This window comes from Chlamydomonas reinhardtii, chromosome 3, assembly GCF_000002595.2.
Source record: "Chlamydomonas reinhardtii strain CC-503 cw92 mt+ chromosome 3, whole genome shotgun sequence".
In the NCBI taxonomy this organism is placed as follows: Eukaryota; Viridiplantae; Chlorophyta; class Chlorophyceae; order Chlamydomonadales; family Chlamydomonadaceae; genus Chlamydomonas; species Chlamydomonas reinhardtii.
In genome coordinates, this window is record NC_057006.1 from 3641957 (window position 1) to 3663162 (window position 21206).

At 64.5% G+C, this 21206-nt stretch overlaps 5 protein-coding genes across 5 annotated transcripts; 4 read left to right on the plus strand and 1 right to left on the minus strand.

Annotated features, from left to right (window-relative positions):
* Positions 1-72: 72 nt before the first annotated feature.
* Positions 73-1864, plus strand: CHLRE_03g168775v5 (uncharacterized protein). Its single transcript, XM_043060842.1, has one exon. It carries the CDS (start codon positions 328-330, stop codon positions 499-501), a length of 174 nt encoding a protein of 57 aa, XP_042925971.1. The 5' UTR covers positions 73-327; the 3' UTR covers positions 502-1864.
* Positions 1865-1876: 12 nt separating this feature from the next.
* Positions 1877-12722, minus strand: CHLRE_03g168800v5 (uncharacterized protein). Its single transcript, XM_043060843.1, has 19 exons — positions 12454-12722; positions 12128-12260; positions 11770-11945; positions 11507-11588; positions 11290-11334; positions 10942-11129; positions 10526-10745; positions 10186-10380; positions 9912-10048; positions 9476-9738; positions 9195-9354; positions 8581-9058; positions 7927-8379; positions 7555-7746; positions 7122-7409; positions 5838-6971; positions 5346-5621; positions 5150-5203; positions 1877-4966 (listed from the first exon to the last, which is right to left on the minus strand). The coding sequence occupies exons 1-19, from the start codon at positions 12510-12512 to the stop codon at positions 2357-2359; spliced, it is 7143 nt and encodes a 2380-aa protein (XP_042925972.1). The 5' UTR covers positions 12513-12722; the 3' UTR covers positions 1877-2356.
* Positions 12723-12822: 100 nt separating this feature from the next.
* On the plus strand, positions 12823-14288 carry CHLRE_03g168850v5 (uncharacterized protein). The gene is made up of 2 exons (XM_001703449.2): positions 12823-13106; positions 13542-14288. The coding sequence occupies exons 1-2, from the start codon at positions 12969-12971 to the stop codon at positions 13749-13751; spliced, it is 348 nt and encodes a 115-aa protein (XP_001703501.1). The 5' UTR covers positions 12823-12968; the 3' UTR covers positions 13752-14288.
* A 94-nt stretch (positions 14289-14382) lies between these two features.
* On the plus strand, positions 14383-19560 carry CHLRE_03g168900v5 (uncharacterized protein). The gene is made up of 14 exons (XM_043060844.1): positions 14383-14534; positions 14621-14756; positions 14925-15081; positions 15330-15589; positions 15741-16183; positions 16422-16615; positions 16822-16898; positions 17098-17222; positions 17433-17558; positions 17782-17901; positions 18066-18122; positions 18374-18442; positions 18612-18659; positions 18840-19560. The coding sequence occupies exons 1-14, from the start codon at positions 14526-14528 to the stop codon at positions 18918-18920; spliced, it is 1902 nt and encodes a 633-aa protein (XP_042925973.1). The 5' UTR covers positions 14383-14525; the 3' UTR covers positions 18921-19560.
* Positions 19561-19612: 52 nt separating this feature from the next.
* On the plus strand, positions 19613-21204 carry CHLRE_03g168950v5 (uncharacterized protein). Its single transcript, XM_001703447.2, has 4 exons — positions 19613-19898; positions 20043-20163; positions 20308-20322; positions 20537-21204. The coding sequence occupies exons 1-4, from the start codon at positions 19741-19743 to the stop codon at positions 20663-20665; spliced, it is 423 nt and encodes a 140-aa protein (XP_001703499.1). The 5' UTR covers positions 19613-19740; the 3' UTR covers positions 20666-21204.
* Positions 21205-21206: the final 2 nt, after the last annotated feature.

A 21206-nucleotide genomic window follows, 5' to 3' on the forward strand; every position in this document is an offset into this window, starting at 1 on the left:
CTCGACGGTTGCTTTTGATTTTCAGCGTCTGCGCTTCTGGCATAGGTTATTATGTTACCCAAATGATTATGGAATAAAGAGAACACGAGCGCCATTAGCTTGTTGGACGTTCTCAGGATGACCTCGATGCTAGCAGTGCGCAGCGCTTATTTGGAGACTATTATGATATGATGACGCACGAGTTTGCGGGTGCCCGGCTGCTGTGCAAATCCCTGTGCTTGGCGTGCGACAGCGCTGCCCGCGCCACTCCCGCCCTGTGACGTTAGCCTGCCGCCCTGAGCGCGCTTCCCCACGTCATGGACCTACATGTGTGCCGTGCAGGCCACCATGGGCCTTACGATAAGCCCACGAGCAAGCAGCAGGTCGCCGACCTCGCTGGTCTCGCACTGGCGGGCACCACCGCGCAAAGCCGCGCCCGAATCAAGCGGCTGGCCATCACCGCTGACACCGCAACACAAACGCCTGGAGCTGGGGGTGGCAGCGCACGCGCTGTTCCAATAGCTACCTGGGATTGAAGAGCTTGGCATAAGTATCACGGAGGACTTCACAGGATTGGGCCCGCGGAGTCCGGCGCCGAGGGCGGGGCGCTTCCAGTGCGTCGCGGAACACTGCAGCCGCCTGAACGTGTTGGACATCGGGACGGAGTTGAACACCACTGGTCGCTGCAGGATGCGGAGGAGCAACCGCACTGGAGCCAGGCTGCGGGAGGGTCTGGTGCCGGCCCCACCCCTAGGTCAGGCGCCGGCCCCTCCTCTGGGTCTGGCGCCGGCCGTTCCTCTGGGTCTGGCGCCGGCCCCTCCTCCTCAAGTTCTGAGACAGCAGTTTCCGCGTGACCTGCCTCGGGGACTCAAACCTCCGGCGGCGGCCTCTGGACCCCAGCGCCCGCCGCGCCAGCGAGGCCCTCCGCCTCGCTCTGGGCAGCTCCTCTGTCACTGGGAGCACGGAGGGCCTGGTGCTGGCGGCGCTGCTGAGCCCCCTCGGCGCCGCCGGCAAGGTACAGTGGCTGAACAGGCTCCTGCAGCAGGGGCTGGGGGCTCCTGGGGGCGTCTGGCCTGCAGCGCCTGGACAAGCGGGGAAGCTGGGGATGGAGCAGCTGGGCACAGAGCTGGGTCTGGGCGGCTCCCCAGGTGACATCGAACGACTGACAGCGATCAACCGGACCGATGGCATGACTTGGTCTGATCGGTCTGAGTTCAGCAATGGCAGCGCAGCCGGGAGCGCTGTTTGGCCTACTGCGAGGTCAGGAGTCATCCCGTCCGTCCGGTTGATCGAGGGGCTTGCACTCTTGACAATGCACTACACATGGTCTTGCATGACAGCACTCATCTTGTAAGGAAGGCTTCGGGTGATTGCGCTCTGCTGGCCCTCGTGGACGTTCTGAGCAGGACTGGTGGTAGCGGTGTGTGGGGCGGCGCTGGTCGTGGAGATGCCGACGGCGGCGGCAGCAACTGCTGGGGCGGCGTGCAGTGGGTAGGGCTGCCGGGGTCGATGCACGGGTACATTATGGTATGGAGTTTACGGTCGGACGCGGCGGCAGTAGGATGGGAATCGGCCATCCCGCAATTGGCAATCGGGCGGCGCGGCTGGAGCGGCTGCTGGATCTGGATCTGCAGATGTCGGACCTGTAGAGCGCCGAGAGCACTGCTTAGCCCAACCCCACGTGCTGTGTTTGCGGGATGTCATCGAGGTGCACGGAGTCCAGGTCCAGTTGGAATGGGAGGGGGTTTGGAGCACGGAGTATCTAGATGGCGGGATGAGTGTGCGACGGGCTCTGGCGGCTTGGAGCAGGGCTGATATTGCGTGGAATGAAGTAGGATTCGTGTTGGGGCCTAGGTAAAACCGCGGGCAAGAGATGAGATGAGTGGCTGCCTGCCTGAGCGGCTACGTTAGGACATGTAGGCAGCCAATGGCTTGGACAGGGCCCAATGGCTGCGCTCGTAGTCTGCAAGCTACAGGCTCCTGAGACTCAGCAGGAACATTGGCATTGCCTAGACTGCCAACTAGTGCCGAGACAAAATGAAGGCACGCTTCGTCTCGTGACCTGGCACTGAACGCATCCCACCAGTCATCATCGTCCACGTAGGTGCCCCAAGTCAGCACGAGAAATGAATTCGGTCAAGAGCGTGGCAATCACAGGAAGGGCAGCAGTACTCTTGACACCGGACAATCAAGCAATAAATCATGTCAACACAGCCTTCCTGTCTTCTAGCCCGTCATGTCCTGGTCCAGCAGCATAATATGAAACAACTCTACCCCAACGGCAGATGGCATCTGTAGGACACACACACACACACACACACACACACACACACACACACACACACACACACACACACACACACACACACACACACACTCACGGCAGAAAGCCTCGGGCCCGGGCCGCCCGCACCATTGCCGCTTGCCGCTCATCCATGTCAATCCGGCTGCCGCCGCCGCCGCCGCCACCACCACCACCGGCGCTGCCCACCGAGCCGATGCTTGCACGCATCAACGCCGCGCTGTTTACCCCAGCACCTCCGCCAGCGCCCGGCCCCGCAGCTGCTAGCATAGCAGCGCTCACCGCCCCCGCGTCACGCGGTGGTGCCGCCGGCCGCCAGGGCAGCGCCTGCGCTTGCGCAGCACCCGATGGCGCCGCAGAGGTCCCCCGCTGCTGGAGCCCACGGGCTCCTGCAGCAGACGCCGACTCATCCGCGCTCCAAAGCACCTGCACTGCACCTCGCGGCTTCATGCCAGCATTCGCAGCCGGCGACGGCAAGTGTTGCGGGCTGGCGAAGCCAACCTTCATGTGCGGCGCGCCGGATGCAAGCCGGCGGCCGTCAGGCGTGCCCGAGCGGCCGGCGGCGGCCCCTGCGTCGCCTGGCCCCGCAGGCACAGCGGCAGCAGTTGCTCCTGACCCCGCCCTGCGAAGGTGTGACTTGTACGGCAGAAGCGCCTCGGAGAGCGCGGCGACGGCCGGCGAGGGTGCAGGCGCCGTGAAGGCACTTGGCGCGTCTGCCAAGCGCTGCGGCCGGCCGTAGTGGTTGTGAACAGGGCTGGTGCTGCGGACGGGTGCGGGCAGCAGTTTGCGGGGTTGCTGCGGCTGCTGCTGGAAGGGCTCCTGGTGCGGCTGCTGGAATGCCACATGCTCGGGGTCCTGCTGCAATTGGCGCTCGTTGCCGTCATTCGGAAGCTCCCGCCCGTAGCCATGTGTGGGTGCGACATTGTGCATGGCAGCTGCATTGCTCCTGGACCCTGCTGTCGTCGGCGGCGGCAGCACGGCACTGGCCGCCGCTACAGCTGACGGCGGCAGTACCAGATCAAACTCCATATTTTCTCCTTGTGATGCCCACGACCCGGTGCCTTGCCTCGATGCCGCCACCGCCTCGCCACCAGCCACACCTCGCCCACTGCTGTGGCCCGTGGTCCCGGGCCCGAAGCCGGCCGGCGCCTGAGAGGCGTGACTGTGCCCATGGCTGTGACTATGGCCCGAGGACGCCGCCACTGCCTGCGCCAGCAGCCGCACCTGCTGCTCTAACTCCTCCTCGTCCGCGTACCCGAGCCCGCCATCCTCCTCCTCCTCGTCGCCCTCCTCCGCGCAGTCACCACCGCCCGCCGCTGCCGGCGACGCCTTTGCTGCCCGCCGGTCGCCGCCTTGCCTCAGCTCTGGTTGGCGGGTGGCCGCGGCCGCGGCCGCAGTCGCTGACGCTGCTGCAGGCTGCGGCTGAGCCTGGTGCATGCCCCGCACCAGGTCTACGAACGGCAGCCCCCGGCCTGCCGCCTGCGCGCCGCCGTGTGCACTGCTGAGGCCGTAGGTGGAGTTGCTGTTGCTATTGGTGGTGGTGCTGGCGTCATGAATACTAAGAGCGGAGCACTCGGCGGACAGCAGCGCGAGGCCCGAGTCCTGAGGCATCAGGTCGTTGTCGCCGCCGCCACCCGGCTGCCGCTGCTGCTGCCAAGGATTGTGTGAGCGCAGCCCGGTCTGTGGCGGGGCCTTGCCGGCGCCCGCAGCCACGCCTGCGCCGCCAAGCAGCTTCTCCCCAGACCCATCCCCACTGCCGTGATGCGCGCTGCCGGCGCTGCTTCGATCGACCGCAACCGCGGTGTCGTCGCCACCGTCCGCTGACGAGCGACCTGAGCCCGAGCCAACGCCGCCCATGCCGACTGTTGCTGGTGGCGGCATGCCCATGTGCTGCGGCCGGCCCGGGGCTGACGGCGGCCGTGCAGCCGCTTGCAAACCAGTCCCCGCTGTAGCGCTTTCCCGGGCATTTCTGTCCAGAATAGACGGCTGCAGCTGCGGCTGTGGGCGGGCTGCAGCCGGCTGGCCCGGTTGCGCCTCAGCCGCCGCCGTAGTGCCCCATGTCACCCGCTTTCCGGAAACGGAGGTGCCGTACCCCGCGCCCGAGTTGCTGCTGCGGGTTGAGTCCACACTGCCGTTCCGCCGCAGGATCCCGCCGCCCGGCGCCGCCACAGGCGTGCCGGCGCCGCTGCCGCCCGCGCCCGAAGCAGAGCCGCGCTGCGGTGTGCCCAGGGCCCCTGGCTGCTGCCGCTGCGGCTGGTGCTGCGAGCCGGCGTCGCTGCTGCTTGCGACCCAGCTGCTAAGCGAGCTGATGGCCTGAGAGTGATTGCCGCTCGTGCTGATGCCTGTGCCCGTGCCGCCGTCGTCCGCGAGCACCTGCACACTGCCGAATGGGTCCACGTCATCAGCGATGCCACGGCCGCTGTCGCGCGCTGCCGCCATGCCATGATGATGCCCCTGCCGCTCCGACGCATCATCGTCGCCTGCGTCGTCCTGTTGACATTGTTGCTGCTGCTGCAGCTCACCAGTGGCCTCAGCAGCACCCAGCCCGCTGCCTCCACCACCAGTGCCACTGGGTGCTGCCCCACCGCTGCCGCCAGCACCGCCGCTGCCTCCCTCCAGGTACATGTCCAGCAGGTTGCGCAGCTCCCACGAGTTGAGCGAGGCGGAGGAGTTGGGCGAGGTGGCCTGGGGGCGCACGAGTGGGCAGCAAAGAGGAGAGCAAGTGGGCATGTTTAGGACGGGTGCGGAGGAAGTGGCCATGCTGGCATGGATGCATGGTCGACCACACGTGCACAGAACCGCCCTTCCCCCCGTGTGCTATCTCAGAACCGCGCTGCGTTTCTCTTTTCGCAGCTCCTCATAACGCACCTCCAGAGAGGCCAGGTGTGCGGACAGAGACACCAGCGACTCGCGCAACCGCTCCTGTGGCACATCCAGTCGCAAGAAGCACACACAAACATTTGAGTCGTAGGCCCACGCATGCAGCCTTCTTCCAAAACCACACACATGCAGTGACTGGCGCCCACGCCATTCCCTCTCGCGCCCTCCCAGTCTGCACACCCGCCTGCAGCTGCGCCTCGCGCCGCGCCGCGCCCTCCTCGCTCGCGGCCAGCGCCGCCTCTAGCTGCCGCACCCGGTAGGAGCGGTGCCCCACCGCCTCCGCCGCCGCCTCCAGCGCCAGACGCAGCCCCTCCGCTCCCACCTCGCCGCCCAGCCCCAGCAGCTGGTCGCGCAGCCGCCGCAGCCGCTCCGCCGCACCGCGCCGGTCGGCCAGCTCGCCGGCCACGTAGGACAGCTGCGTGTCCAGGTCGTCACGTGCGTCGTCCAGCGAGTCCACGGCCTGGCGGCGTTAGAGGAACAGGCGAAGAGGTACGGCAGTCGGGGAGGCGAAGTTGCACGCAGCCGCGGTTATGTCGCGGGGTAGGACAGGTTAAGATTCAACAGCAGCATGTTTTGGCACCCCTCTCAACCATTGCCCTTCCTCTCACACGCACCCGAGCCCCAGCCCAGTAACTCAAGCCCCAGCCCCAAGTGGCACCAACCCCTAGCTCTGCACCTGTTGCTCGCGCTCGTCCAGCAGCCGCCCGCTGCCTAGCCGCTCCTCCAGCTTGGCCTTGGCGTGGCTGACGTCCGCAATGCGCTGCTGCAGCGCCACCCAATCGTCCGACATCAGAGCCCGGTTGCCGCCGAAGCCGGCGCCGCCCTTCAACAACTTAGCGTCCCCCGTCGCCGCGCCGCCAGGAACCGCGCCAGCTGACGCTGCGGCGGCCGCGGCCGCCGCAGCGGCGGCAGCAGCCGCCGCCATGCGCGGTGTGCCCGGCGCTGAGGCGGGCGGCGTGTCGTAGCGTGGCGAGGGCACGCGGCCAAGTAGGTCGGCCAGTTCGGCGTCGCACGCGGCGACTGCCGCCGTCAGCTGCTCGGCGCGGCGCTGCGTGCGGAGGTCCAGCTGCGCCGCCTCACGCTCCAACGCCTCCTGCCGCTGCCGCAGCTCGGCCTGCCGCGCCGCCAGCACCTCGGCGCGCGCCTGCACCGCGCCCATCTCCGTCACCACCAGCATCAGCTGCGTGGCCCAGCCCTTGACCTCTTGCTGCTCCTGCGTCGACAACGCCGCGTCGGACGTCTGCGTCTGCACCTCCTGCGAGGCGGCCAGCGCCGACGCCCGGGCGGTGGAGGCGCCGCTGCCGCTGCCATGGCTACCGCCAGCGCTGCCGCGCCCGGCAGCGGCTGCAAGGTGCGGGGGAAGGCCGCGCCCGGGCGAGCGGTGCCGCGCCGCAGCGCCTGCCTCGCCCTGCAACGACGCCCGAAGGACACCATACGCGGGCGGCGGGGACGTGAACCCCTCGCGGGAGCCCCGCGCATCCATGCCGCCGCCCACGCTGCCCGCGCCGCCTGGCCGGTTGTACCCAGGCCGTCCGGGGCTCGTGGCTCGGCTGCCAGGGCCGCCCAGCACCGCGCCGCCGCCGCTGCCCATGCTGCGCTGCGAGTCGCGCAGGCGCTGGTTGGCGGCCGCCACCTCCGCCTGCTTCTCCCGCAGCAGCACCCGTTGCGCGCGGTTCTCCTGCTCCAGCGCCTCAATGCGGCCGCGTGCGGTGGCGGCGGCCTTGCGCAGCGCCGCCAGCTCCTTGAGGCGGCCGGCGGCGTCCCGTTCGTACTTGGAGATGCGCTCCGACAGCTGCTTCTTCAGATCCGACTGTGCGCAATACATGTCAATACAGTACGTTGGTGTGGGTGAGGGCTGAATCAGGTGGAAGGAGCATAAGGAAATATGGGCGTGGGCTTCGAATGGAGTTGCAAGGCAACGCACAGCGCCCCCAGTCGCAACCTTGCTTGCACCACCCACCTGGTGCGTCCGCAGCTTGCCCAGCTCCGCCTCCAGCACCGCCGCACGCTCAGACGCCGACGCCCGGTCGCGCCGGTCACCGCCAGCTGCGTGCTGCTGCAGCTGCCGCTGCAGCGCCGCCACCTGCGCCGTCACCGCCGCGATGCGCTGCTCGTACTGCTGCCTCAGCGCCGCGCGCTCCTCGCTGCTGCGGACGGCGCCGCCCTCCACCGCCTCCAGCTCAGAGCGCAGCCGGTCCAGCGCCGCCTCCCGCGAGTCGATGGCGGCCTCTAGCTCCTCCGCCCGCTCCTGCAAAAGCATATATGCATAATTTAATACCCGTTGCCACCTTCACCCGATGCTGTGAAATTGCCATTCTTGCTGTTAGCCAGATAGTTCAATAGAATGGACTCGCCGCCAGGCACGGAAGCCGCAACCACGTCATTCATCCCACCTGCCACTTGGCGGCCAGCTCTTTGGCCTCCCGCTCCGCCACCTGCGCCGCCTCCAGCTGCTGCTGCTGCCGCAGGATGTCGCCCGAAAGGCTGCTCAGCTGCTGCTCCAGCGCCGCGCGGGCGGCATCGAAGCTGGTGCGCTGGGCCAACGCGACACGCTCCAGCGCCGCACGCTCTGCTTCCGCAGCCGCCTGAATGCATCGAGTCCCGACAACCATCAGCTGCTCAGCCATTAAATGCCCCACCACAAGGCAACCACGAGACCACATCACAGTGCAAGAATGACAACCTGCTGGGCCCCCTCCTGGCCCACAAACACCCGAAGCCCAACACATTTACAACACAGAAATTGTACACGCACATGCACGCACCTTGTCCCGCAGCACCGCCGCCAACTCCTCGCGCAACGCCGCGTCGCTCTCCAGCACCTCGCGCTGGCTGGGGCCGCCGCCGCTTATCACAAGCTGCTCGCCGTACTCCGTATCACTGATGTACGACAGCAGCTCCTCGTCGTACAAGACCTCATCAGACAGCCCGCCATCGGCAGACTCGCCGCCGTCTGCGGCGGTGGCGGCGCCGGGGCCATTAAGCTCGGCCCTGGCGGCGGCTCGGCGAAGGCCGCAGCCGGAGCCAGGGCGGCTGCTATTGCGGCTGCCGGCGGCGCTGCCGCGCGCGGCTGCGGCTGCGGCGAGCAGCTTGGCCTGGTGCTGCAGTTGCTGCTTGAGGGACGCGGCCTGGCCGCGCAGCTCCTCCGCCTCACGGCCGTGCCGCGCTTCCGCCTCACGCAGCCGCTGTTGCGCCTCCGCGCAGCCCGTGCGCGCGTCCTACATTTGGGCACCCGCAGGAAGCCACCATGACGCCCCGGGTTCTATAGTACGATCCAGCAATTGCAAACATGTGGCCTCCGCATGCTATTGCTTTGGCGGTTGCGGCTGACGCAGCAGGCACGGCAATTCTGCAACGCAGGCGCGCCCATCGCATCCGTATGCGTGTCCCCACTGGCCTATCCTACACGCACAACTTACATGCAGCTCCTTCATCTTGTCCGCAAAGATGACCTCATCACGCTCCAGGTCCTCCTTGGCTTCCTGCAGCTCCACCCGCACGCCCGCAAGCTCCGACTCCAGGGCCCGTACCCGGTCCTCAAGCACCGACACCCGCCCCGGGCCCTCAGAGCCCGTGGCCGCTTCATCCCCAGAAGCAGCACCTGCCGCTGGGGTGCCGGTCGCTCGAGGGCTGGCCGGGGGCAGCGGCCGTGGAGTTTGCTGGGCAGATGCAGCAACAGCTGCCCCTGCACTTGCATGTGCGTCGGAGGCGGCTTGGTCGAAGGCGAGGTGCAGCTGGTGGGAGGATGTGGCGAGGGCGGAGGAGGAGCCCGCACGGGGCGTGGCGGCGGCGGAGGTGGAGGCGGAGGCGCTGGCCGCAGCGCTGACGGGCGCGAGGGAGCGAACCGCTGGCAGCAGTCCCAGAGTGGAGGCATCCAGTGACTTGAGAATATGCTCCCTGCAGTCCGTTGACACAGCATTCCACATTCAGGCCATACGGAGGCCCTGGAGCTGCTGAAGAATACACATGAACATTCCTGTAGGACAAGGTCATCACAGCCCCAACGCCGAATGTCGCCTTCCCTGCTGCGCACCTGGCCTCGGCGTTCACGTGCCCCTGCGCCTCCATCTCTGCCAGGCTGTGCAGGATGCCCGCGATGGCGCGACTGCAGCCCGCCAGCAGCGTGTCCGCCTCGCCACCGCCGTCCTCATCACCAAGCACGCCGCCAGCCTCACCAGCCTCCAGCGCACCTCCTGTTGACCGTTCCGGGCCACACAATTTTGCTGGCATCCGCAGCCCCATGTCGCCCCACCCTTTGTGCAAAACACCGCATCAGCCCTGGCAACCAGCAGTGTACCGCCGCCGCTGACTCACTGTTCACGGGCCCACCAGCGTCGCCAGCCGCGGCCGCCGCGCGCGTGAGCACCTCCTTGGTCCGCGTGAGCACCTGAAGGCAGGCGGCGGGGTCGGCCACGTCTAACGCCATCAGCTCCGCCAGCGGCAGTGCCGCCGCCAGCCCTTTGTGGCTGCCGCCGGCGCTGTGTGCCACCAGCTGCGCCACCAGCTGCTGCAGCACCTGCAGCTGCACCTCCTGCACAGCGCCGCGCAGCGGCGACATCGTGGAGCCCGGCAGCGCCCTGGTCAGGTAGGGGGACAGGAAGGACGACCCGAGTTGGAGCGATGCTTGTTGGTTTAGGGAGCTGGTGCGTTGGCTCAAGCGGCGGAGGGCTGATATGCAGAGGAGTGGGTGGAGCAGGGATGTGGTCAGAACAGCAGCGGGCGCGTTAGGGCCCGTAGTGGTGCGGCGCACCTGTTGACCACGGGCTTGTTGCGAATGTTCTTGGCCCTGTTAGCGTACTTGAGTGTGTTGAGCGTCTCCTCCAGCACCTCGTCAGCAGGGCTGACGCACGCGATCATGGCGGTGCGGCTGTTGCCGCCCAGTGAGTCCTGAGGCATGTAGGCATTTCCACAGGGCGACAAAGATTAGGCTAGTCTGCGTGCGTGTCGACAGGGAAGCTTTGCCGCTGAACCATCTATCAAAGGGCGTCCAGAGGCTGCATACACACTAAGTAGGTAGGTCGCACCTGCAGTAGGCGGGTGAGTTTGGACTCGCGGTAGGGCACGTGGCTGCCGCGGCGGCGCTCATCGCCCAGCGCGCTGATGACGTTGCCCAGCGCCAGCAGGCCCTGGTTGATGTTGACGGTCTCGCGGAACCGCGCGCCCAGCTGCCCCTGCATGGACGACCGCAGCTGCTTGGTTCGCTCGCTGCCAGCCAGGTCCTGTTGTGATGGAAGGCAGGAAGTCACGTGAGGTGGAGATGGGCGCTGGGTGGTGCACATGGAGAACGTGCGGTAAAAGCATGAGGACCGGATGTGGCGATCGGAGGAACGGAAGATGCCTCCTGCCCAGCCGCAACCCACCCACCACGAGGTGCAGCTTGGCGGTGCGGACTTCGCCCGCCGCCATCAGCCCGCCGCCGCTGCCGCGCCCCACACCGCCAGCCCCATCGCCGCTACCGCTGCCCCCACCGCTGCTGGTGCTGCTGTTCAGCGAGGCGTGGACCAGCGAGTGCTGCTCAATGATGATGGTAAGGATGGCGTGGGAGCGAGAGGACTGCTCGTTGGCCAGCGTGCTGCTGGTGGCCCTGCAGGTGCATTCACATCCACCCATAACAAGGCAGCCGGCAGTCAATACCAGTATGCGGATGACGACTCATACGCGATGGACATGCCATACTTGCTGCCCCTCGTCTGCAAGCTCCAATCAGCCCATGTGGAACTAGCGCCAGTACTAAACCCAAACCCCCAGCCCCTCAACCCCAAAATCATTGAGATACCCGCCTGGCCGCCATGCCGCGCTCCAGCAGCTCCCGCAGGTCCTCCACACACTCCGCCGGCTCCTCCCGGGCGCCGATCACGATGATGGTGCCGTCGCCGGCGTCGCGCAGCGAGATGCCGCCCGGCGCTGCCTGCGTGCCGCCCAGCCCGCCGCCGGCCGACTGGGAGGAGCCCACGTCCCGGGAGATCCACTGTGTGCGGCGGCATCGGCACAGTCACGGTTGAGATCACAGCTGCATGTGCAGCCGTTTGCATTCCGCAGTATTTGGTCCTGTTACGATATAGGAGCCGTTCTCACCACCCCACGGACTGCTCACGCATACTCCTCCCGCCACCCCAGCCACTGCCCACCTTTGTGACCTGCTCCGTGGGCGGCGCCAGCAGGTCCTTAACGTCCTGGGGTGACACGAGGCAGCAGTTGGTGCAAGCGCGTCTTATTGTCCCCGTCTTCTCTTCGTGCCACAAGGACTAGAACGACGCGGCGTAAGGTTGGCCAATGTCCCTCGGCCAGGCCCCAGGCCCCACCCATAAAAAGGGATTAACTCAGCTTGCCTCAGCACCACCTTACCTCGTTGTATATCTCCAAGAACTGGGCTCGCACGTAGAACGCCGCCTGCTCCCGCCGCGCCTCGATGCCCTGGAAGATGTGCCTGCGCGGGTGGGGCGGGGCGCCAGAACGGAAGGCTTCAGAGGCACACCAGCCCATCAAGTGCCGCAGCTCCCTGACCGCCTCAGCCCTCCCTCCAGCCAGCCAGCCAGGCAGCCAGCGCGCTGGACTGCCTCGCAACCACCCGCCCACCCTCACAGCCCACTCTCACAGCCCAGCCCCACCGAATGACACGCGGCGCGATGCCCAGGGCTCCCTCCTCGCCGCCCGGCGCCATCTCGCCAGTGCCCATGGTGAAGGTCTTGCCGCTGCCGGTCTGGCCGTACGCCAGCACCGTCACGTTGAAGCCGTCGAAGCAGCTTTCCACCAGCGGCCCCACCATCTCGCTGTACAGCTGCTCCTGTGGGCATGGCGAGGGGTTGATGGGGTGCGGTTTCGTGCGGTGGAGCTATACACACACTTGTACGGCAGTGTGCATTGCTGGCAGCTCATGCAGGCCCAGGTAAGGAGGCCTGTGCAGCTGGTGTTGTAAAGGGGTCCCGGTCGAGTATACAGGAGCGACACTCGCGGCCACAGTCGCACCTGCTTGGTGTTGGGGCCAAATGCATGGTCAAATGTGAAGCGCCGGTCCCGGCCAACCGTGACGCAGGGCCCATCTGCAGAGATGCAGGGCCGGCTGCCTTGCAGCAGCTCCCGCGTTATGAGCGGTCGGACCCTGCGCAGCCGTGGTAAGGGCAGAGTGTAGAGTGTGCCAGGAAGAGGAGACTGGAGACCGTGTCCGTGCTCGGAAGGACCATGGCCGCCTCACACGAAGAGACTGAGTACGGTGCTGACCGCTCACGCGCTGCAGCCACCCAGGGACCTCTGTGCACGCAGTGGTCCTAGAGCACGCCCATGCATAAACGCACCTGACTGCAACCTTCACGGCAGACCCAGCTCCGCAAGCGGCAAGGCACTCAGTGTCCATGCTTGTCAGGTAGCACTACGCTGACCGAGCAAAGCGTCAACGCGCTCTTGCGCCAGAAGTCCTATTACCACTCGTGTTGTATAGTCCAAGCCATTGCAGCAGTAGTAGCGCTGCGTCGGTCAACAGCTCGGTCGCGACGCACACAGTTTTGTCGCTACTGTTCGCTGGTGGTCCTAGCGCACGGACAGTCAAGAGCAAGTGGTTATGTAGTTGAGAATTAGGCATACCCAGCGTCCATTTTTTAATGGGGCTTGGATCCAACTCGGCTTCCCCATTCCGTGTAGGCCGCTAAGTGAAGTGATGATGGGTACTTGTGCAATAATCTGCATCGAAAGCCATATCTCGTATCACCGCCGCTCATTCATTTGCAACCTGGCGACGACACGCATCAATCCTTCTCCAACGCCGTGCCTTTAGCTGCGATACTGCTGCTTACAGCAGCGCTAGGCCGCCCAGATGCTTAAACACTTAAAGAAGGTGTTCGTGTCCTTCACGCCCGGCGACTTGAGAGCGGCATCAGCACGAGAGCTGCTCCAAAGGGCCAGCAGTAACGCAGCAAAGAAGAGCAACCCCGCATGCGTGGTGGAGTTCAACGTAGGTGGCAGGGGACGGGCGGGCTAGGCCTTGCAGGCGAGGCGAGGATGGGCGGGGGGGGACGCCGCTCCTGGAGCAGGGCTTCCGGGCACGCGCCGGTCCAGGTGGTGTCCAGTGGGCTCTGACGGTTGCATACTCCAAGCCCCGAGGGGTCCTGCATGCACAGCCGTTTGGGTCGTGCCTGCGGACCCCAGCATGCCGGCCCACGATTTCCCAAACGAGCTGCCGCTCGCCACAACAATCGCCGCGGCGTTCTTCGCGTTCCCCCACCGGCACACGGCCACCCACCTACCTGCCCAGCCGTGCACTGCGCCCAATGTGCACCCTCCCCTCCCTCCCTCCCTCCCTCCCTCCAACTCCTCCCATCCACCATCCCTCTACCCATCTCGACCCAGCACATATCAAACCACTGCACACACGCCTGGCCCCACACAGGTGGACGAGCAGGGGCTGTCGGGGCGCGCCTACGTTGACCTGACGTTCGCTGACAACGAGTCGCGGCGGGTGCAGACGGCAGAGATGAGCGTGGAGGACATTGCGCGGCTCATAGAGCAGAAGGCGGGCGAGATGGAGATGCGCACAGTCATGAAGGAGGTGGGCTACGACCCATGGGCGCAGGCCAACCGGCTGCCGTCGCGGCGGTGACAAAGGGCGGCTGCCGTGGCAGGACAGGGATGGTGGTGCAACAGTTTATGGAGTAGGTTATAGTACTGTGTGTTTGGGTTGAGTCCCCGAAGCGAAGCGACCCAGTGTCAGTGGGTGAGCGATGTGACGGCTGTTTGGATGTGTGTGGCCTTTGGGTCGAGCGGGCATGGCAGTTGAACTCGAACACGACCTTCCGGGCTGGGACTGTATGGATGCGGATTACAAGTGAACGGACTGTATGATGTGGTGTGGGCTCAGTCCAGTTTTTGGAAGGAGTTTTTTGGCGGGATGCGGGCGTATGCATCGCGTTTTTGCGGCTGAGTTTCCTTTGGCAAGAGTCCGGGGACTGTTGGTGAAGCCAAATAGGGTACTCTAACGCATCAGTCCATGAGGTCATGACGTCGTATGCCTTCAGTGGAGTGCAATAAGCCCAGGGTTGGGTAAACCGGGGCGCTTCCGGATTGTCCTGCGCGTGCCGGCAGTTAGCGCAGAGCTTCCAGCTCCCGTGAGACCACGAAATTGTAATCCGGCTTTCCATAGTTTTCTAGTTTGTTGCAGGCTAGCTTTGAGAACAGCGAGGGAAAGAAAAGCTCTCGCTGCAATTCTCAACTGCCGACGGCACTCGATTGCACTCAACTCGGCACCGACAGGGACGCGAATGTCCAAGTCGAGGACCCGCATTCCAACTCTAATATTTGAGATTCTACTTCAGTATCACAGCGTCAGCAAGCGCCCCCCCCCGCGTGCCCCCATCGCTCGACAGGTCACTCGAATATGGCGAAGGTCAGTCCCCTCGCGGTCGGGCCACCCCCGCCCTCACGGTCGACCACCTGCGCTTTGCTGGCTAACTTTCAATGCTCTATTTGCAGCGGGTAGCCGTTATCGGTGCCGGCGTGCACGGCATCGCCGCTGCAAAGACCTTTATGGAGCATTCCCACGATGTGGCGGTCTTTGAAGGAGCCGAGGACTTGGGCGGTGTATGGCGCCCGGGCAATAACTATCCAGGTGAGCGAGGACGAAACGAACGTCAAGTCGGAGACCAGAGTTCACACTCGGTTTTAAGAGTGCGCAGCCCGCCTGCCCAGCCTCCTGTATCCGTGCCTGCTGCCATCGCACGCACCCCGCGCCTCGCGCGCTCCCACCGCGGGATCTCTCCACTGCCTTGTCCTGCAGGCCTGCAGCTGCAGTCCACGGCCGACATCTATTCCTACTGTGACAGCGGCGGCACGCCACGCCACTTCGCCCGCGGCACCGAGCACCCGCCGGCCGCCGCAGTGTACACTTACCTGCGCGACTACGCCGCAGAGCATGGCGTCACGCCCCTTATCAGGTATGAATGGATGCTTGTGAGCGAGCCCAGTTGTCACTTGTGAGCATGTAAGGGAGAGCTCCGCGTCGCACGAAAGCATGCTGAGCGGCCAAGTTGCTTGGACGCCATGACCGTACGTCCCAGCCGGCATGAGGTATTGGTGCGTAGCTAGGCTGCTCAGCTGTGATTCTGCCACTGCAGTCGCTATGACGCTGTGTTACCTTACGTGCGCGAAATCCGAGTCGGAGCTTGCACTCGATCGCGCGCAGGTTCCGGACGAAGCTGGTGCAGGCGCGTCCCACCTATGACCGCAACAGCAGCTCGGGTACCGGCGGGGTGAGCGGTGGTGAGGAGGCTGAGGAGCCGGCGGGTGCTACCCCCACGGGCTGGCATCTGACCCTGCGCCGATACACCGGTCCTCCCGGAGAGCCGAAAGACGCGGGCCCCTGGGAGGAATTCGACCACAACTGCGATGTGTTGCTGATATGCATCGGCTGCTTCAACGTGCCCAAGACGCCGCCGTTTCCAGGTGCGTGCGGGCAAGGCGAGCCCGTGGAGGGAGCGACAGGCGGATTCGAGGATGTGGGGCGCACATGCGGCGCGAGAGAAACAGACACGCATGTGCCTAACTTTTGTTCAAACCCTCTTCCCTCGTGCAAAACGATATCCTTACTTGGCAGGCCAGTCCGATTTTGTGGCGGGCGGCGGCGTGGTGGTGCACTCATCGCAGCTGCAATCCCTCTGCGGCGGCCGGCAGGCGGCACTGGAGGACGTGGCCGTGATGGACGCAGCGCTGGCCGCAGACCAGAAGGCCGCAGAGGAGCGGAGCGGGGGCAAGGGCAAGCGCGGTGCCGGCGGTGGTGCCGGCAAGCCCGAGACGCACGTCACCGCTGCTGCTACTTCTGCCACTACTGCTGCTGTTGTGCAAAACGGCGGCACGTCTTCCGCGGGAGGGCCGGGGCCTCAGCATGCGCGACCCGGCTCGGCGGAGGCGGCGGTGCTGGCCGCGGCCTCGGCCCGGCTGGCGCAGCTGGTGTCTGGCAAGCGGGTGGTGGTGGTGGGCAATGGCAAGAGTGGCGAGGACGTGGCGGTGCTGATGGCGGACACACGCGCCGCCAAGAGCGTGAGTGACCTGCTATCTGTGTGATGGCACCGATTGAGTCGCCGGAGGACGCTGCCGTCCAAGGGCTATGTGGGCGAGGACCTGGCACGTATTCATGGCTAATGTACAGCAGTTAACAACACGAATGAACACACACTTACAGACACACACACACACACACACACACACACACATATCTCGGGGCACGTTTCACCCAACCCAGATACCCAACCCACCCGGCGGCACCTAACCACTGCAGGTCACGTGCCTGTACAAGGAGCCGCAGTGGTCTGTGCCGTACTACCTGCTGGGGCTGGTCAACTTCAAGTACCCGCTCACCACGCGGCTGGGCGACTCCATTACGCAGAAGCTGCACGCGCCGCCGGGGCTGCTGGGCTGGCTGCACCGCGCCGTGGGCTGGTCGCAGTGGCGCCTCATCGAGCGCCTGGTCAGGTGTGTGGGTACGTGGCATTTCGAAAACCAGTCGTAAATCCGAGAGTGGCATAGCATGCAGATGAATGGAAGCAGTGCGGCGCGGCAAGAGGACGCAAAAGTGGTCAGATGTCACATGGTGGTGGGTGATGATAGAATGGTAGGTTAGCTTTGCCGCCGACTTGCGCTGAGTTTGTCTCACCTGTCGTCAACGGTTATAACCACAGCTACCAGCACGGCCGCGCCAAGCTGGGTGTGGTGCCGACGCACGCAGTGGAGCGCGGCCTGGACTGCACGCTGCACGGTGCGTGCGTGCGCGCCGCGTTGGCCGGCACTGTGTTTGTGTTCGTGGTGGCGATGGTGCAATAATGTTGCTTGCACTCTTTGCGAAGTCGCGAGAGTGTGAATTTGCACATCAGCTCTGCTGATACCACTGCTGCGCACGCGCTGCTCGCACGGCTAACGCACACGGATGCACGGATGTCTACTCCGACGCCCCGCAGCCGAGCCGTTCGGCTTCTTCACCGCTGCACATGAGGGGCGGCTGCAGCTGCGTCAGGGCCAGCCGGTGGCGCTGGGGGCGGGCGGGCGGCTGCAGCTGGATGATGGGGCCGAGATGCAGGCCGACGTGAGTGTGTGTTTCGTAGGCGACAGGCGCCATGCATGCCGCAGCCACCCTCGCGCCCAGCCACGCATGCCCTCAAGCAGCCCTACCTGCACGCAACTGCAACCCTTATCTCCTCCCACGCATGGCACCTCCACACGCGCACCTCACGTTCTGAGGTCTAGCACACGCACCATCCCTTTGTGCTCTTACATACGTGCAACTAACACACAGCTGGTGGTGCTGGCCACGGGCTGGGGCCGCTCGCTGCCGTTCCTGCCGCCCGACCTGGCCTCCAAGATCATGCAGCCCGACGGGACCCTGCAGCTGCACCACGGCATCTACCCATACGAGATCGGGGTGAGGGACCGTCACACCGCCGGGCCATCGGGCATGGCTGGGGCACTTCCGCTGCTTGCAACGTCAGTCAGAAGGTGGCTGTGCTGTGATGACGCAGGCCTTGATGGGACGCAGGCCTGCTGCGGACATGCACATTCCGATAGCGTTGATGCCTTGCGACCCGCTAGGGTCCTTAACCAAATGGCCTCACACGTGTTGTTTGTCGATCCTTCATTATGTGCAGGGCAGCAGTCTGTTCATACTGGGCTGGAATGTGGGTCTGTTCCAGGCCCTGTTTGCCGACGTGGCGGCGCGCTGGGCGCTTGAGATGGTGGAGGGCCGCCTGCGAGTGACCAAGGAGCAGGTGCGTGTGTCACTGTAGGTGCACGTTAGGTCCACGGCACTATCGGTGGCTCGTGTGCATCGCATTTCAGGGAGCCCTGCTGCAGTCTTATCACCGCCACGGCAGCACCGCTGGCGCTCTGTGATGTCATTGTTGATGGCGCCTTCCAACTAACGCCGCCACAGATGCTGGCCTACCGGACCAAGCTCTTCGCGTGGGCCGACCGCTGCTTCATCCCGCGGGTGAGGGATGGGCGGGCGGCAGCGCGATTGCGCGAAGCACAGCCGCACAACAAAGCCGCCACATCTGGACAGCACTGTGCGTGTGTCCCGCGGTGAACATAAGCCACACCGCGGAATCAGCACCCTACGGGACTTCACCAACCTGCCTTGCCACTGTCCCATCGCACACAACACCACGGAACCGCTACAGCTACCGGCGTCTGCGCTAGCCTGCCATCCATGACACCACGGCATGCCACCCAACACCTCAGGCTGCTGCGGACATCCGGCGCGGCTGTGTGGCGGCCTACAGCTATGAGCACGTGGACGACATGCTGAAGGTGCTTTCGTGGGGGGGGGGGTGAGGAGTGGCGCAGGGGCTGTCAGCATGGGCAGTCAGAGGGGACCGTGCGCTGCGGGTCTGCAGCGGGTCTCGGTACGTGCCGTTCACGCACGTATGCCCATGACGACCTAAGCTCTATCTGGCGGTATTTAACTGCCAACTAACAGGAGATGGGTGCGGACTTCAAGTCGCTGACCATGGCCGAGTACCTGCAGGTGGGTACGGTGTGGGGAGGGGGCCTGTGTGGGTACCGTGTGCCCTTTCACCTTGGCCCCACGCCCCACAGCCCGCGCCTGCCTGTCCCCTCTTACGACGCTGATCACCTTATGCATCTGGTCCACATCTCCTACTTCCTCGCTTCCCTCAACCCCGTCTGCCCCGCTCCCTCCATGCAGCTGTACATGACGCCGGTCAACGCAGCCCTGTACGGCAAGGCCATGCGCGCAATCAACACCGGCAGCAGCCGCAGCCGCTGAAAGCGTGAAAGGAGCAAGGGCGGCTGAAGGAGAGCAGGGGTCTTGTGATGGAGCTGCAGCAGCACAGGACACATTGGAACATGTGGATGGCCCAAGGCGACTGGGCTCGCTGTTGTGCAACTGCTATGGAGGTCAGGGCCTGCTGACAGAGGTGCTGTGAGTAGTACTGAACGAATGGATAGTTCACTGCCAGTGATGACGACGCTTGGTGAGGTGATGGTACAAGCTATAGCACGCCCGCTGATGACACATCGGGGGCGATTGAGATGCCGTATTGCGATGTCCGTACGTGCAGATACGTGAGGCTTACTGTGTATGGCCTGCATGAGCAGTTTCCTCCCTAGGGGGCTGGTCGTGTCTCCGGGCGCGTGTGCTTGAGTGGCGTGCTTATTGTTCACACGTGCAAGCTGAGTACCGGTCAGCACGGCCAGGCATGCAATGGTATTAAGCAGATTCAAGCGGCTTTCGGAAAGGTGACCAGGTCCTGAGCATGGCGCCGCAGCGGGGGCTTTCTGGGTGCGTGACTGTGCGTGTGCCAACTTGTGTGCCAAGGGCTGTGAGGCGGCCCTTCGGAACCCTCGCGAGTGCCGCGATGTTTAGGTTATCCACCTCTCGAGCCTGCATGTAATAGCAATCGCTATATATATATTACAAGCCATATACGACGAGGAAACGCGGCGACAATCCGCTCGGAGATCTTCGTCGGCTTGCATGCACGGACTTTGCCGGCAGAGTACTTCCGCTACACATACTCGACGTCCGTATCCTACACTACAAACCTGCAACCTACCAGTCCAAAGCGACCCATCCTTTTGCAAACATGCTCATGAACATGAAGTCGCGTGTCGTCGCTGCGCAGCAAAGCGCCTCCTCACGGCCTGCCCGCGGCACCGCTGTCATTTCTCGGAGTCAGCAACACTCTAGCGCTGCCCTGGGAGCCTTGGCCGCGGCTGTGGTGCTCGCCATTGGCGCTCCCGCGTAAGAGCTAGCATCCCGTTCTCCTCAGTGTTCTCTTGTCACATGTACACACGCCAGTATATGCAAGTATCGCATGCTCGCCCGGGATGATGCGCGACTGCGACTTCTTCAACCGCTCTGTAACCCCGTGCCCTTCGCGCGCAGGGCACTTGCCGATGCCACGGAGCCGTCCACTTCCGCCGCCCCCTCCACTGTCACCAGCATCTCCTTTGCGCGTGTCGACGCGCGTGTGACGGAGAAGCTGCGCGAGCGGGACAGCAACATGGTGAGCGCGGGGCGTGAAGCTCTATAGCTGTGCTCTTGAACGTCACGCGCCAAAACCACTTGGAACTCCCAAGTCGCATGCCCAGGAACCACGCGAAACAGAGCTAACGCTATCGTTTCATTCCGATGTGCCCTTGACGCGCAGGAGTGGAAGTGCAAGGTGGGTGGCGGGCTGCGGAGTACGGAAACAGGCTGGCACGTTCTGGAGAATTGGGGCTCTGCACTGTACCTGTAATGGCCTTACATCACAAGGGCAAGGCCTTTCAACAGACGGGCACGGCCTTTCAACACGCTTTCCCACAATGCTGCGCTAGCAGGCACGCCTTGCAACCCCTGACGATGCCTGCCGCACACATCCCACACAATACATGCAGGGCATCTCTATGTACGACTGCTCCGGGGAGCTGCAAGAGGCGCAGGAGCAGCGGTTCGAGGAGATGGGCAAGATGTTCCGCAGCCTCACGGGCGGCCCTGACACGCCCGGCAACGCCGAGAGCCAGTAAGGCGCTGGCACTGCCACCCAGGCAACACCGCTGGCGGGCGATGGCCGTGCATATCTGGATGCAGATGCTCAAGCGCACGAGGCGGCTGAGTAAGGCGCTGCGAAGGACATCTGCACATGCCCTGCACAAGGGGCCCCTACCGTATGCTTTGCTCGCATGTACAACAAGCATCAAGAGAAGATTATATTAAGTTTCGAGAATTGTCTTGCATTGGAGTTCGTGGGCACAGGCCAGTGACCGATGTGTCCGGAGGTTGGCGCCCGACATGTTGTATGAATTAATGCAGTCAGAGCCGTGGTACGGCCAAGGCGTGTAGCGTGGCGGGCGTGCACGCACCTGGTGCCGACTGCTACAACAGAGAAGCGAGGCCTGGGAAGAGTGGAGTATCACACGTGCTTACAGGTGCATATGTCAGCTGGCCAAGCACGATGCGGATGTTAAACTCTCCATGTTTCAAGGTGGCCTTGCGAGTGCCTCCTGAAAGTAGCATGCGCTGACGACGAGTCGACGCCGCTAGCGCGCATCACCCTCTGCTCTTGCT